We start from the raw sequence: 16,089 nt of genomic DNA, 5'->3' as shown, positions 1-16,089 counted from the left end.
TTCGTGCAATCCTCTTCTGAATAAGGTGCAGAGTGCCAGCTCATTTCATCCTCTGGATGCTGACACTGTACAGAAGGTGAGGGTGTACTCCGTAGTGGTCTGGCCCTCCTGCCGTAGTTGGAGTAGGCGCTCACCCCCTCTCTGCCCTCCAGTGGATTATCGAATAGTCCTCTGAATAGAGCAAAGAACCTATCATAGGAACCCAGTTCCTCCTCGCCTCCTCAGACGGCCATAGCCCACTCCAACGCCCGCCCGGTCAGCAGGGAAATAACCGTGGAAACCTTGGACCTCTTGGTTGTGGGGGCACTGGGTCGACTCATGATAGAGGATCCTCTGCCCCTTGAGGAAGATCTAGACGTTGAAGAACGTGTGGTGTTGGCGAAGTAGGTCTCCCTATTCGCCGACCATCTGGGAGATATCTTGGTTGGCTGCTGCTTCCATTTTGTGAGGCAGTATTCTGTAACGAAGACGCAGGGAGTCAGGAAGCAGGTGCAGTTGGTGAGTTTAATAAGAACGAACGTAGAGTGAATAAACAAACAAGCGTAGTGTCTGAACATGAACACAGAAACAATACTGCCTGATGGGTGATAACAACAGAGTGCAAGATAAAGGGAGAGGAATCAGGGAAGTAATGAAGTCCAGATGTGCCTAATGATGAGGCGCAGGTGTGCGTAATGATGGGTTACTAGACCGGCGACGTCGTGTGCCGGGGAGCGGGAGTAGACGTGACCGTAACGTTAGGCTCCTTAAGAGTATTTGTATTAATTATGGATCCCCATTAGCTTCTGCCAAAGCAGCAACTACTCTTCCTGGGGTCTAACAAAATTAAGGCAGTTTATACAATTTTAAAACATTACAATACATTCACAGATTTCACAACACACTGTGTGCCCTCAGGCCCCTACTCCACCACTACCACATATTTATAGTAGTAAATCAGTGTGTGTGTATGCATGTTCTGTGCCAATGTTTGTGTTGCTTCACAGTCCCTGCTGTTCCATAAGGTGTTTTTTTATCTGTTTTTTTAAATGTCATTCTACTGCTTGCGTCAGTTACTTGATGTGGAATAGAGTTCCATGTAGTCATGGCTCTATGTAGTACTGTGTGCCTCCCATAGTCTATTCTGGACTTGTGGCCTGTGAAGAGTCCTCTTGTGGCATGTCTTGTGGGGTATGCATGGGTGTCCGAGCTGTGTGCCAGTAGTTTAGACGGACAGCTCGGTGCATTCAACATGTCAATACCTCTCATAAATACAATTAAAATCTAATAGTACATAATTGGGCTAGTCCCTCTCCAAACGTGTAGCTCTTTTTATTCTGAGGAAGTGGATTGGTAACAGCGTCTTTAACATTGTCCTCATCATCTCCTGGTCGTGGTTGATCATTTAATAATTACATTTTTTTTGTTAAAGAAAGCTTAAATTCCGCCGCATTTCATTGTTGCTGTTCTTGCTAGCTAATGCCATTACTTAGCTGACAGAAAACATCAGAACAGTTCTGAGGGAAAGTTGGTTATGATTTGTAAACAATTTATCAGCCTGTGCTTCCAAAATAAAAGTACAGGTCGAACAGCAAAACATTTTGTCGCATGTGGGCACTTTAGAGCCCTGAAAAAGTCAAAGTCAAGTAAAAGAAGTAATAAGAGAGATAGTATGCATCGTAAAAATGGACTGTATTACATTGTATTTACAAATACAAAGTGGGTAGTTACATGGTCATGCAGTGGCATAAATAGTATATAATAGAACAGCAGCGTTTGTGTGTGTGTGAGAGTTTGTGTGTAAAAGTTGGATGTGTGGGTAGTCAGTGTAAATAATCTCTAAGGAGCAGATAGTGTGTATGTATCTATAAGCAACTGTCTGTGTATGTGTCACAGTGAGTGACACATTATAATTTCAGTTTAGAGGGGACATGATTCATCATACTCTGAGTGTTCTTCCTTCACAGATTTCAGCCAATTAAACAAGAGACACAGGTGGGTAACACATACCTATACACACAATGAAGCCCCCCAGTGTGAGCACACACAACATACAGCCACATACATTTACACACGTGGCATGTATCATTAAGTCATGCAAGTATATTATGGGCTAAATTTGTTTTTTAAAATGTATTTAACTAGGCAAGTCAATTAAGAACAAATTCTTATTTACAATGATGGCCTACCAAAAGGCCTACGGGGACAGGTGCTGGAATTACAACAACAACAAAAATTGGACAAAACACAGATCTCGACAAGAGCGACACCACGACACTACATAAAGAGAGAGACAACATAGCATGGCAGCAACATGACAACAACATGGTAGCAACAGAAAACATGGTTCAAACATTATTGGGATAATTATGATAACGTGTTAGTTTCTAATATTGGACTCATTCATGGTTTCTCTTTATTGTGTGAGTCAATAATGAACTAATGATGAAGAAAGAGGGAGCATAACCTCTCCTCATTCAATGTCTATGACACACAAATACACATGTTTGTTTTACTATCATTGTGGGGACCAAACAATTGACTCCCATTCAAAATCCTATTTTCCCTAACCCTAATTCTAACCCTAATTGTAAACCTAACCCCTAAGCCTAAAATTGTATTTTTCCATATGGGGAGTAGCAAAATGTCCCAGCTTGTCAGATTTGTCTTTGTTTTACTCTCCTTGTGAGGACTTATGGTCCCCACAAGGATAGTAAAACCAAAAAACACACACACACAGGGACAGACACAGTATCAGCAGCTTAGAGAGAGAGCGGGAGAGATGAGAGATGAGGGCGGTGGAAGGAGGGAGGTGGTGAATAAGCTGTTGCTACCCCAATCCTTGCTGATTTTTAAAAGGGGGGTGAAGGGAGCCGTTCTGGAGGGAGATGGAGCTATTGTGACTGCCAAGGAGAGAGAAAGGGGAGAGGATAGATAGAGCCGTCTCCCCTCTCGTCGTCCACCTTTTTCCAGCTCCTTTTTTTCCTTCCCTTCTCTCCTGCATTCCTCTCCACCTTTAGCTACCCTCCTTTCTGTTCGGATCCCCTCTCTCATCCTCACATCCCCTCCCTTTTCTGTGCCCCAAGATTTATCATCACCCATTCAGTTTGTTTTCAAACCACCTTATTTAATTTGACGGTTATACCCTCCCCCTCACACTCTCCTGTTCATTTTTATCCTTTCCTCCTCTCTCTCTCCCTTTCCTCCCTCGCTCTCTCCTTTCATTCATCAGTATGACGTCTGTGGATTTTTTCATCACTTTTCTTCCACCATTGCATCATCGCTCGCTCCCTCTTTCCTGAAGGGGAGGGGGAGAGAAGAAGAGCGAGAGAGAGGGAGAGCGGGAACTGCCAGGAGATTGCCTTAAGAAGAACAGAGCGAGAGAGAGAGAGAGAGAGCAAGTGATGGGTAGGAGGAGGCAGAGGTTTTTGTCTTGGTTTTGTCTGATCCGACACGAGCCACAGAACGTGAGTGCTTGACCGAGGACAGGCATCTCTCACTGGACGCATCATCCTCACCCTTCCACTCAGACCGTCTGTCTGCCTGCCTGGAGCTGGGGCTGGAGCTGTGGTAGCGACGGGCTATCGGAGAGGCTAGCAGGCACAGTGGCTCTGATGAGAGGGGGGGCTAAGCTGAGCCGGTGGGCTTGCTCTCTGCCTCACAGACACATTTTATTGACTTGCTAATTGCCTAAGACACTCAGAGGAGAGGATGCAGTGACTGAAGGGCGGGAAGGAACCAACTGTACAGAAGAGGGTTACAGGCAGAGGAACAGTGACTGCGTTCTGCCTATCTGGCCACCATCTCTGCTTCTCTTTTACTGTGGGAATTACAACAGATGTTTGCAGCCTGCCTTTCATTGATCCGCACAACGTGCATACGTGATTCATGCATGACATTAGTGTGTCTTTGCCTCACATGCAGTCGGAAGGAGACTCTCGCCACCACATGCTTTGCAACACGTGAATGATTTCCATATGGATTTTTGTTCTCGTATTTACATTCAAACCTGTTTTTCTGTGCTGGGTCTGCTTAAGCTGTTGTTTACTGTGTTGTCTGGTTTGTCTTTACCACGATACATACCCTTTGGTGTCTGTGACGGTGCGACATTATTTTTTTTTATTTTTTTGTCAACCAATCAAATGTAATGGGAATATGAAGATTCTGAAGCATACAATGGATATCCTTCACTGGGAGTGAAGAAATTATCTGAAGAGAAGCTTACAGGCTGAAGACTGACTTGAGGCATTTCATCTTGTGTGATTTTGTGGAGTGGGGAACTACGTAGTTCAGTCTTGTTGGAAAAATGGACCAGGCTCATTTGTTGACTCTTGCATAATTCCAGACTACCCAGTCTCAAACATCAAGATCGAGGAAAGCAATCTCAGATCCCTGGCTTCGGGCTGTAGAATTAATCTTTCATATTGAGAGAGAAAGGGGAAAAGAAAGAGAGGATTGTGAATGAACCCGTGGAGGATACCAGTGATCAGCAAAGAGAAGGTGACAAGGGGATTACAGGAAGGATTCAAATAAAAAGTACACTCTAGATTTAAGTAACTCAGCCTTGTTAAGTATGCTCCGCTAATTCCAGGTAGCTTAGACTGATTCACTCTGTCTCACTTGTGCTGACTCTTGAGTTTTCGTATCATGGGTTCAGAATCCTGAAGAAGCAAGCCAGCAAGACTCCTACCACCTCTTGACAAAGTTACCATTCACCCACATCAGACGTATCCCTACGCCAGTTAGTTTGACAGTACCGTCTGACTGTTTTCTGGTCTGGCTGTTGTCTCTCTGGTGAAGCCTCCAGCTGTGGGTTGCCATGCCTGTTCCCTGCGGGTCTGTCTGGGTCAGAGTGAGGGCTCTGCCGCTGCTCTGAGGTCGGTCTGCCTCCTTTTCTGCCAGCCTGCCGCCCCTATGAGCCAAACAGGCACCCTACCGAGGCGCACCACCTACCTCATCTCCCTCACCCTAGTCAAGGTCGAGGCGGTAGGGGGTGATGGAGGGGACACTGGGCCCCAGCCACAGCTGGCCCTTGCCCTGGGGAGAGGAGGTGTGGGGGGCCCTGGGTATGAGGAGGATGAGGAGCTGAGCAGGACCACTGAGGATGAGGGAGGACACTCGTGTGCCGTGGGGGAGGGAGAGGGGGACACAGAAATGGAGGAAGATGAGCAGGAGGACATCAGCTTTGGGGGGCCTGTTCAGGAGAGGGGGAAGCCTGAGGTGAGGGAGAAAGAGAGTCGTGGGCCAGGCTCCTCGAAAGATATCACATTGGGGATTAAGAGCAAGGAGTCTCCCCTCTTACCGAAGAACGTGAAAGACCAAGTGAAGGGGCTTGCAGGGGTGTCAGGTGTCCCCACAGAGGCAGGGCTGAGGAGAGAGGGAATCCGTCCTAAAACAGAACTCTACAGGGAGCCACCCATGCTGTTTCCAAGGGGCGAGGAGGTGATGGGCGACCCAAGCAGCACCCTCTGCCGGGGCAGCGTGCCCATCACTGTCCCGCCCAGGTTTACCCATCGACCCGAGGTCCTGATGAGGTCACATGCCGGGGGTGGGGCTATAAGCCGGCGGGAGTTGAGGGAAGCCGATCAGAGTATGCCTCCATCTGCCAAGAGTCTGGACCGCAAAGACAACCGTATAGGAGATCGGTCGCCTATGACAGGTGCTGCGGCCGCCCTAGGGCCTTACCGAGCATCCTGGGCAGACAGTGACGGCAGGACCACCCTCCTTCACCAGGGGGTCCCAGTGGGGGGAGGGTTTACAGGCGTGGTGACCAGGGAAAGCCCCCAAGGGGACAGGCTGAAGACAGGCTCCACCTCCCTGCCAGCTCAACCCACCACCCAGGTGTCCAAGCCGGCAAGGAAGGGCAAGAGCCGTACCCTGGACAACAGTGACCTGCACTCTCTCTCTGAGGACCTGAAGAAGGGGAAGGATGGCAAGGGCCAGGGTCAGGGGGGAACCACCCAGCGCACCCGCGACCGCAAGATGCTCAAGTTCATCAGTGGGATCTTCACAAAGAGTACGCCTGCGCCTCCCAGCTCCAACACAACGCCCCCTATTTACACACCCGTACAGAGGGGTTCTAGTGAGGAGGAAGGTAAGATATCGCCCACATCCACCTCCCCATAGTTCACCCCAACCAGGTCTAGCTGCATTTTCCATTTCATTTCAGATTTTTCACTAGTGGATGCAGCAGGCTACCATCTTACTCCAATGGTTTACACGATTTTTTGCCTGTAACATTGGTTAATATAAGATTTAAACCCCATACCCTTCTCCAAACAAGAGTGATGTCGATTGCATTGCTATTCCACAGTACAGTATATAGCCTTGGGCTACCCTGCTGAAAAAAACAGCATAGTCCAGCATAGGCTGGTGACCAACCTTCTTTGTGTTTTTGCTGGTGACCAACCTTGGTTGTGTTTTTGCTGGTGACCAACCTTTGTTGTGTTTTTAGAAAAGTTTAGAAAAATGTGTTATTTGTGTAGAAAAATCTAAATTAATTAAACAATGTAATGCAAAAACATAGATATTGAAACAAACAATTGAAAATAATCTAACCGCAATAGGGGCGTGGTTTTGCAGACCAGCTTGACCAACTAGACTATGCTGGACCAGCATACACTCTAAAAAACAAAGGTTCTTGAGGTGTTCTTTGTCAGGAGTGAGAGTGATATTGTACATCTTTATTACCAAGAACATACAGTGCATTCAGAAAGTATTCAGACCCCTTGACTTTTTCCACATCTTGTTGCTGTAACGTAGACACGGAGTCAGGAAGCAGGTGCAGTTAGTGAGTTTAATGGACATGGAACGATACAAAACAAGAGAAGTGTCTCACATGGAAACACAAACAATACTACCTGATGACTTACAAAACAGTGTGCTAGATAAATGGAAAGTAATGAAGTCCAGGTGTGACTGACGATAGGGCGCAGGTGTGCGTAAAGATAGGTTGCCAGGACCGGTGATTAGTAGACCGGTGACGTCGAGCGCCAGAGCAGGAAAGCAGCAGTAGACGTAACAGAACCCCCGCAGGACGACACTGGCCAGGGGGACGGCCCCGAGGGTGAGGAGCCGGCCGGTCCGGACTGCGAAGGTGGAAATCTTGGATGATGTTGAGATCTAGAACGTCATCCAACGGAACCCGACACTGCTCCTTTGGAACGTACCCCTCTGTCCACCAGGTACTGGAGCCGACCCCCACGACATCGGGACTCCATGAGGGATCTGACTGCATAGGTCGGGGCTCCCCTCGATGTCCAAGGGAGGCGGAGGGGTGTCGTGGGGGACTGCATCAGCCAGAGGACCAGGAACCACAGGCCTGAGGAGGGAAACATGAAAAGATGGTGAGATTCAGTAGTGAGTGGGGAGTTGTCATCTGTAAATTACCTCATTGACCATCCAGAGGACCTTGAACGGCCCCACAAACCGAGGACTCAGCTTCTTACAGGGCAGGCGGAGCGGAAGGTTCCTGTTGGAGAGCCCGACGCGATCACCAGGGAGGCGCCTCTCTGCGGTGGCAATCCGCCTGCTCTTTCTGACAGTGGAAGGTGTGCTGGAGTCTCACATGGAAATCGTTCCATACCCCTTCTGCGCGCCTGAACCACTCGTCCACCGCAGGAGCTTCGGTCTGGCTCTGAGTCCACGGAGCCAGGGCTGGCTGGTAACCCAGAACACACTGGAAGGAGGTCAGCCCGGTGGAGGAGTGTCGCAATGAATTCTGGGCATATTCAGCCCAGGGAAGGAATCAGCGCCACTCCCCCTACCGGTCCTGATAATGGCTCCTCAGGAATCTCCCCAGCTTCTGGTTCATCCTCTCCACCTGCCCGTTAGATGAGGCTGGTAACCGGAAGTGAGGCTAACCGTGAGCCCCAGCATCTCGATGAAGGCCTTCCATACACGTGATGTGAATAGAGGGCCACAATCGGAGATGATATCCTCTGGAAGGCCACAGTGCTGGAAGACCTGCTGGAACACTGCCTCAGCGACCTGGATAGTGGTAGGGAGACCAGAGAGAGGGATGAAATGGCATGATTTAGATAATCTGTCCACTATCACAAAAATGGTGGTAAAACCATCAGAAGAGGGGAGATCAGTGACAAAATCAATGGACAGATAAGACCAGGGATGCTGAGGCACGGGACAGGGAATTAGTTTCCGTGCTGGAGAGTTCCGAAGGGGATTTGGATTGGGCACATACGGAACAGGAGTTGACATAACAAGTGACGTCCTGCGCCAAGGTGGGCCATCAGTACTTTCCAGAGATGGACTGAATGGTGCAGGTGATACCTGGATGTCCAGCGATGACCGCTGTGTGCGCCCAGGTCAACAGCCAATCGCTTATCCCCATGGGAACGTAGGTGTGTTCAGGAAGACAGGTAGCAGGTGTGGGTTGGCGAATGTCTACGTCCCAGAGCACGGGGGCTACAACTCGAGAGGGTGGAGTTATGGGTGCACTCAAGACAGGAACATCTCCCGAATCGTAGAGACAGGACAGGGCATCGGCTTTGATGTTTTTTTTTACCTGGGTGATATGTCAGCATGAAATCGAATCTGGTGAAGAAAAGGACCACCTGTCTTGGCTCGGGTTCCAAGTCGCCTTACTGTCCGTATGTACTCCAGGTTCCGATGGTTGGTGAGGATAAGAAATGGGTCCTGGGCTCCCTCCAACCACTGTCTCCACACCTCTAATGCAAACTTCACTGCCAGGAACTCCCAATCGCCAACATCATAGTTCCTCTCTGCAGGAGACAGCTTTAGAGTAATATGCACATGGATACTATTTATGTGGATTGCTTTGACGTTGGGACCGGACAGCTCCCAAACCTATAGTACCAGTCAAAAGTTTGGGGACACCTACTCATTCAAGGGTTTTTCTTTATTTTTTACTATTTTCTACATTGTTGAATAATAGTGAAGACATTACAACTATGAAATAACCCATATGGAATCATGTAGTAAGCAAAAAAGTGTTAAACAAATCCAAATATAATTTTTTAGATTCTTCAAAGTAGCCACCCTTTGCCTTGATGACAGCTTTGCACAATCTTGGCATTCTCAACCAGCTTCATGAGGAATGCTTTTCCAACAGTCTTGAAAGAGTTTCCACATACGCTGAGCATATGCTGATTTTCCTTCATTCTGCGGTCCAACTCATCCTAAATCATCTTAATTGGGTTGAGGTCAGGTGATTGTGGAGGCCAAGTCATCTGAGGCAGCACCATCACTCTCCTTCTTGGTCAAATAGCCCTTACACAGCCTGGAGGTGTGTTAGGTCATTGTCCTGTTGAAAAACAAATGATAGTCCCACTAAGCGCAAACCAGATGTGATGGCATATCGCTGCAGAATGCTGTGGTAGCCATGCTGGAGGTTAACCTGCCATGCTGGAGGTTAACCTATTCAACAGCCAGTGGAATCATGTGGCGCGAAATACAAATACCTCAAAAATGCTATAACTTCAATCTCTCAAACATATGACTATTTTACACCATTTTAAAGACAAGACTCTCGTTAATCTAACCACATTGTCCGATTTCAAAAAGGCTTTACAGCGAAAGCAAAACATTAGATTATGTCAGGAGAGTACCCTGCCAAAAATAATCACACAGCCATTTTCAAAGCAAGCATATATGTCACAAAAACCAAAACCACAGCTAAATGCAGCACTAACCTTTGATGATCTTCATCAGATGACACTCCTAGGACATTATGTTATACAATACATGCATGTTTTGTTCAATCAAGTTCATATTTATATCAAAAAACACTTCCGGTGAACTTCCGTTGAATTTACTAAATTACTCATGATTAACGTTCACAAAATTCATAACAATTATTTTAAGAATTATAGATACAGATGCAATCGTAGTGTCAGATTTTAAAATAGCTTTTTGGCGAAAGCACATTTTGCAATATTCTGAGTACATAGCCCGGCCATCACGGCTAGCTATTTTGACACCCACCAAGTTTGGCCCTCACCAAACTCAGAATTACTATTAGAAAAATTGGATTACCTTTGCTGTTCTTCGTCAGAATGCACTCCCAGGACTTCTACTTCAACAACAAATGTTGTTTTGGTTCCAAATAATCCATAGTTATATCCAAATACCTCCGTTTTGTTCGTGCATTCAGGTCACTATCCGAAGGGTGACGCGCGAGCATATTTCGTGACAAAAAATGTCAAAATATTCCATTACCTTACTTCGAAGCATGTCAAACGCTGTTTAAAATCAATTTTTATGCTATTTTTCTCGTAAAATAGCGATAATATTCCAACCGGGCGACGTTGTGTTCATTCAAAGGCTGAAATAATTTTGGGGGGAATTCTCATGAACGCGCATCTCCAGTGTCACTGTTCCCAGGCTGACCACTCACAACTTCTCCTGCTGTTCTTCGCCCAGAGACAGCAGACACCCCATTACACTTTCTGGCGCCTTCTGATAGCCAATGGAAGCCTTAGAAAATGTCACGTTACAGCAGAGATGCTGTATTTTCGATAGAGATGCAACTGAAGGACAACAAATTGTCAGACAGGGCACTTCCTGTATGGAATCTTCTCAGGTTTTGGCCTGCCATATGAGTTCTGTTATACTCACAGACACCATTCAAACTGTTTTAGAAACTTTAGAATGTTTTCTATCCAAATCTACTAATTATATGCATATTTTCGTTTCTGGGCAAGAGTAGTAACCAGTTTAAATCGGGTACGTTTTTTATCCGGCCGTGCAAATACTGCCCCCTAGCCCCAACAGGTTAAGTGTGCCTTGAATTCTAAATAAATCACATGCATTGTCACCAGCAAAGCACCCCCACACCATCACACCTCCTCCTCCAAGCCTCACGGTGGGAACCACACATGCAGAGATAATCCATTCACCTACTACGCGTCTCACAAAGACATAGCGGTTAGAACCAATAATCTCAAATTTGGACTCATCAGACTAAAGGACAGATTTCTACCGCTCTAATGTTCATTGCTCATGTTTCTTGGCCCAAGCAAGTCTCTTCCTATTATTGGTGTCCTTTAGTAGTGGTTTCTTTGTAGCAATTCAACAATGAAGGCCTGATTCACGCAGTCTCCTCTGAACAGTTGATGTTGAGATGTGTCTCTTACTTGAACTCTGTGAACCATTTTATTTGGACTGCAATTTCTGAGGCTGGTAACTCTAATGAACTTATCCTCTGCAGCAGAGGTAACTCTGGGTCTTCTTTCCCGTGGCGGTCCTCATGAGATGTTTTTTTGCGACTGCACTTGAGGAAACTTGAAATCTCCCGGATTGACTGACCTTGATGTCTTAAAGTAATGATGGACTGTCATCTCTCTTTGCTTATTTGAGCTGTTCTTGCCATAATATAGACTTGGTATTTTACCATATAGGGCTATCTTCTGTATACCACCCCTACCTTGTCACAACACAACTGATTGTCTCAAACGCATTAAGAAGGAAAGAAATTCCACAAATGAACTTTTAATAAGGCACTCATTTTAATTGAAATGCATTCCAGGTGACTACCTCATGAAGCTGGTTGAGAGAAAGCCAAGAGTGTGCAAAGCTGTCATCAAGGCAAAGGAAGGCTACTCTGAAGAATCTCTAATATAAAGTATAGTTTGATTTGTTTAACACTTTTTTTGGTTACTACATGATTCCATTTGTGTTATTTCATAGTTTTGGTGTCCTAGATGTGTCACAACAGACCCTGGTTCAATTCCAGGCTGTATCACAACCGGCCATGATTGGGAGTCCCATAGGGTAGCGTATAAGCGTTGTTAGGGTTTGGCCTGGGGTAGGCCGTCATTGTAAATAAGAATTTGTTCTTAACTGACTTGCCTAGTTAAATAAAGGTTCAATAAAAATACATTTAAAAAATGTGTTATTTCATATTTTTGTTCGCTAATATTCTACACTGTAAAAAATATAGAAAAACCTTTTGAATGAGTAGCTGTGTCCAAACTTTTGACTGGTACCGTACTGAAGAATCTACCTCCACCACGAAGGGCAGAGTAGGATCTGGATGTTAGAGCAATGGGGTGGAGGTGAAACATCCCTTCAGTAGGCGGAAGGCTTCGTCAGCTGCAGGATTACACCCCAACTTCCCGGGGACCACCCTTGAGGAGAGAAGTGAGAGGAGAGGCAATCGAGCTAAAGTTCTTAATGAATCGGCGGTAGAAGTTAGCAAATCCCCAAAAATGTTTATGGTGGTTGGGACTGGCCATGACCTGACAGCATGCACCTTCTTCTCATCCATCATGACTCTTTGCGGGCTGATCTGGTAACCCAAAAAGGAGACATCCTCCTGATGGAATTGGCACTTCTCCACTTTGACATACAGGTGGTTGGACAGGAGGCATTCCAGGACTACTCGGATGTTATCGATGTGATCTCCCAATGTAACCGAGTAGACCAGGATGTCATCGATATACACGACCACCTGGCGTCCAAGCATGCCTCTCATGGACGAATGCCTGGAACATTGAAGGAGAATTGGCTAGTCCAAAAGGCATCACCAAGTATTTGTAGTGACCAGACATTGCGCTGAAGGCCGTCTTCCATTCATCCCCTTCCAGGATGTGGATCAAATTGTAGTCACTCCGCAGGTCCAACTTGATAAAAAAACGGACCCCGCTGAGTTGTTTGATCATCGCCGGCACCAACGGGAGAGGGTAGCGGTACTTCGTGGTGATGGAATTCAGATTTCTGTAATCGATGCACGGGCGCAACCCTCGTCCTTCTTGGCCACGAAGAAGAAGCCTGCAGACGCAGGGGAGACTGACGTGCGAATGAAACCCTGCTGGAGCACCTCCTGGATGTACTTCTCCATAGCCTTGGAGGAGTACAACAATTTCTGCAGCATTGAAGGTCCCCAAGAACACAGTGGAAGCACCAAGACTCTTCCTAGAGTTGGCTGCCCTGCCAAACTGAGCAATCGGGGGAGAAGGGCCTTCGTTGGGGTGGTGACCAAGAACCCGGTTGGTCACTCTGAAAGGGCTCCAGAGTTCCTCTGGTTGTAATGTAACAAAATGTGGAAAAAGTCAAGGGGTCTGAATACTTTCAAAATGCACTGTACAGCCACACTCTAAAATTACGGTATGGTTAGGGTACAGTGTTGTTCCCTGGGGTACAAAAGGGCCAAAGGTACCTTCAGTGATATACATAGGAACTCACATGGTACTGGTCGGTTCCTTTTAGGGTGTGTGGATAATCTAGAATAATTGTGAATATTGTTAATGGAAGGTACAATCAGAACATCACTGTGAAATGTGGGTGGGGTTTGGGCAATGTACTGGTGGGGGTCATAAGCATATTTGGGTACATGGTGTAATTAGGGCTGACCCTAGTTAGTCGACTGGTCGATTGTTTGGTCGTTAGGCTGTTGGTCGACCAAGATCGTTTTAGTCAAGCAGTTACAAAAATAAATTTGCACCCATCTCAGTGAACTAATCCATTGTGGAGGCCTAGACTAAAAGCTAATGTATGCTTGATCCAAAATTGTGGTCAGAGGCTACATATGGAGGGTGTGAAGCAATTGCGGAGCCTCCAGATGCATGCAGAGGCCAAATTGAGCTCTGTATCGCATCGCCATGCGCCTTCCAAATTTTGTAACAATGTGGAGGGCTCTTTATAGCTCTGCATTGACATGATTGGTTGACGGTAGGTGGGGATGTCCCGCCCCCAAACTCACTTCCTTGGCAACAGCTCTGCACTGTTCCACGAAGTGCAAGAAGTAGGAATGCCCTGACTTCCGCTGAGGCCAATGCAGACTTCGGAATGACCATGTGCCCAGATACACAATGCACTTCCCTCTCCAGAATGCGCGCCAATTGTGCACCTTCATTGTTTCATAATTTCATTGTGTGAATTGTTTGCGTTTGATTGTTAGGGTATATCAATTCTCCATTACATATTTCATCAGTAGTATATTTACCGTTTATTCCAATAATTTCAAAGGTAATTTATTTTAATGAATTCAATAATATTATTCCAGTCTTCCCGTTCTCATTGTCAGAGTCGACACATTGTCAATTTAGTCATTGTCTTTTGTTTTGAGCGCTCCTGTCAGTGTTGAGGAAGGACGCGCACGCATAAAAGTAGGCCTATAGGCTACCTGGCCTGCGCTCAAATGTAGGCATATAAATGTGCCCATTTGGGGATCTGATAGTATTTCTGATTGACTTAACGCACCACTACTAATGACCTGTGTAGCTTCTCGAAGTAATGTTTTCTTCACATCAAACTGTCTGTTTTTACATCCATTGAAAATTACAATAGTTCCTCAATGTATTCAGAAAAATCTTTACAGCTCTCTCCCTTTCGATAACCACTCAGCGTGAAAGGGGGAAATGTCATGCTCTGATCCAGTGGGAACAAAATAGGCCTACCTGATTACTTCTTATCAGTGCTTGACTTGGACTGAAATAGTTTCCCGTACTCATTTTGGGTGCTGGTACTGTTTTATATTTAGGTGCAGGAGCTCCACAATACTTTCGAGCTAATATTCTCTAAGAGGAACAGGAGCTAAAGCAGTAGAACATTTGAGGTGTCGGTACTCAACTCCGGTGAGCTCCTGCCCAAATCAAGTACTGCTTCTTATTCCTTGCGCAAATAGCCTACAGCTGTGTCTGTCCCGAGCTCACTGGCATGGGAAACTCTGAGGTCCCAGAATATTTTATACAATGTTGCAAGTTCGCTAGAACAAGCTTTGGGCTGGACCCAACTTAATAGATACAATGTTTCAAGTTTGTTGCAGACAGGCCATGTGTAGCCAATGTGATTTATAGGATATTTATTTTTGTCAGGATATTTTCTACCTGCAGGCTGCAAAGTTTTTATTTGTTGGCTTTATGTAGACTATTTTTACATAGTTGGCAATGGCAACAGAAGTTACTTTTTAGGTTTGTATAATTTTCATTTTGAATTGGATAGAATTTAGAATGATTTTGAGATATGACGACATAATTATAAATTAAATTAAACTGTTTCACAAATGTGCATATGAAAACCATAACTGGCATGCAGATTGGTTGAAATGGTAAGATGAATTGGCATTCCACATGAGAAAGGTTGCTGACTCCTCATGTAGCCTATTACCGGCAACTTCAGAAGAATAATGGCAGAATATGGGGGAGCGGGTGGAGAATAGTTGGGTCAGGTTAAGGTTTTTCTTCTTCTAGTTATCTAGATCTCTGGCGCCCTCTTGAGGCATTTGTTTATTAATCAAACCATAAGCTTAAAGCATCAGACAAGCTCAATGCATATAGTTGACTTTATTAAAACACATAGGGTATGTCTATATATGGAAAAATACACATTTAAGAATGTTGACCAATCGGAGTACATCCCGTAGACGTGCAACTAAGGAAGTTAGAACTAAAGGCGAAGTTGGAGCAACAACAATTAGAGATTTGAACAACAGAAATGAGTTAGAGCACAGGGAAAGACAAGATGAGCGTACAGACAAACAACAAGAACAAGAGCTTGCAGCCAAACAACAAGAACGAGAATGTGCAGCCACTAGAACAAGAAGAAAGTTACTAAGGATATTGCAGCAGTTTCCCCTTGATATCAGACATGTCTGTGGTAAGGACAACTTGGTTGCTGATTGTCTTTCAAGGATGGGCAGTTAGTAAGGTTTGTGTTTTGTGTTTAGGCAGTGTGTTGCCCTGGCTCACTATTTATTTTGACTGCACGTTTTGCCGTTTTTGAGATGAGTATTGTTTTGTTTGCACTCGTTCCAACTGGAGGGTGTTATAAAAAAATACCTTATTTTACCCCGTTTTTTTTTTTACCTCTGAGTTTTCCGCAGCTATGTTAAAAAATATAAAATATATGCAGTAACAGTCAAAAGTTTGGACACATCTACTCATTCCAGGGTTTTTCTTTATTTTTATTATTTTCTACATTGTAGAATAATAGTGAAGACATCAAAACTATGAAATAACACATGGAATAATCTAGTAACCAAAAAAGTGTTAAACAAATCAAAATATATTTGAGATTCTTCCAAGTAGCCACCCTTTGCCTTGATGACAGCTTTGTACACTCTTGGCATTCAACAACACAACGAAGGTTAGTCACCAGTGAAAAGACAACAAAGGCTCGTCACCAGCGAAG

General features: G+C 45.4%; 1 protein-coding gene across 2 annotated transcripts in view; it reads left to right on the top strand.

Moving 5' to 3' along the window:
- The window catches only part of LOC115207949 (arf-GAP with GTPase, ANK repeat and PH domain-containing protein 1), an 85,254-nt gene that overhangs the window by 30,209 nt on the left and 38,956 nt on the right, over window positions 1–16,089 (top strand). Inside the window, exon 1 of one of the 2 annotated variants that reach the window (XM_029775594.1) lies at window positions 3,360–6,073. The exons of the other annotated variant lie outside the window; for it this stretch is intronic. Within the exon in view, the coding sequence (XP_029631454.1) occupies window positions 4,894–6,073 (1,180 nt within the window). The 5' untranslated portion in view covers window positions 3,360–4,893. Of the gene's footprint in view, window positions 1–3,359; window positions 6,074–16,089 lie in introns of those variants that run through there. 2 annotated transcript variants of the gene reach the window in all.

Source organism: Salmo trutta, chromosome 14, assembly GCF_901001165.1.
Source record: "Salmo trutta chromosome 14, fSalTru1.1, whole genome shotgun sequence".
Lineage (NCBI taxonomy): Eukaryota > Metazoa > Chordata > Actinopteri > Salmoniformes > Salmonidae > Salmo > Salmo trutta.
The sequence above is the reverse complement of the archived record's forward strand: the minus strand, read 5'-3'. Positions and strand labels throughout refer to the sequence as shown.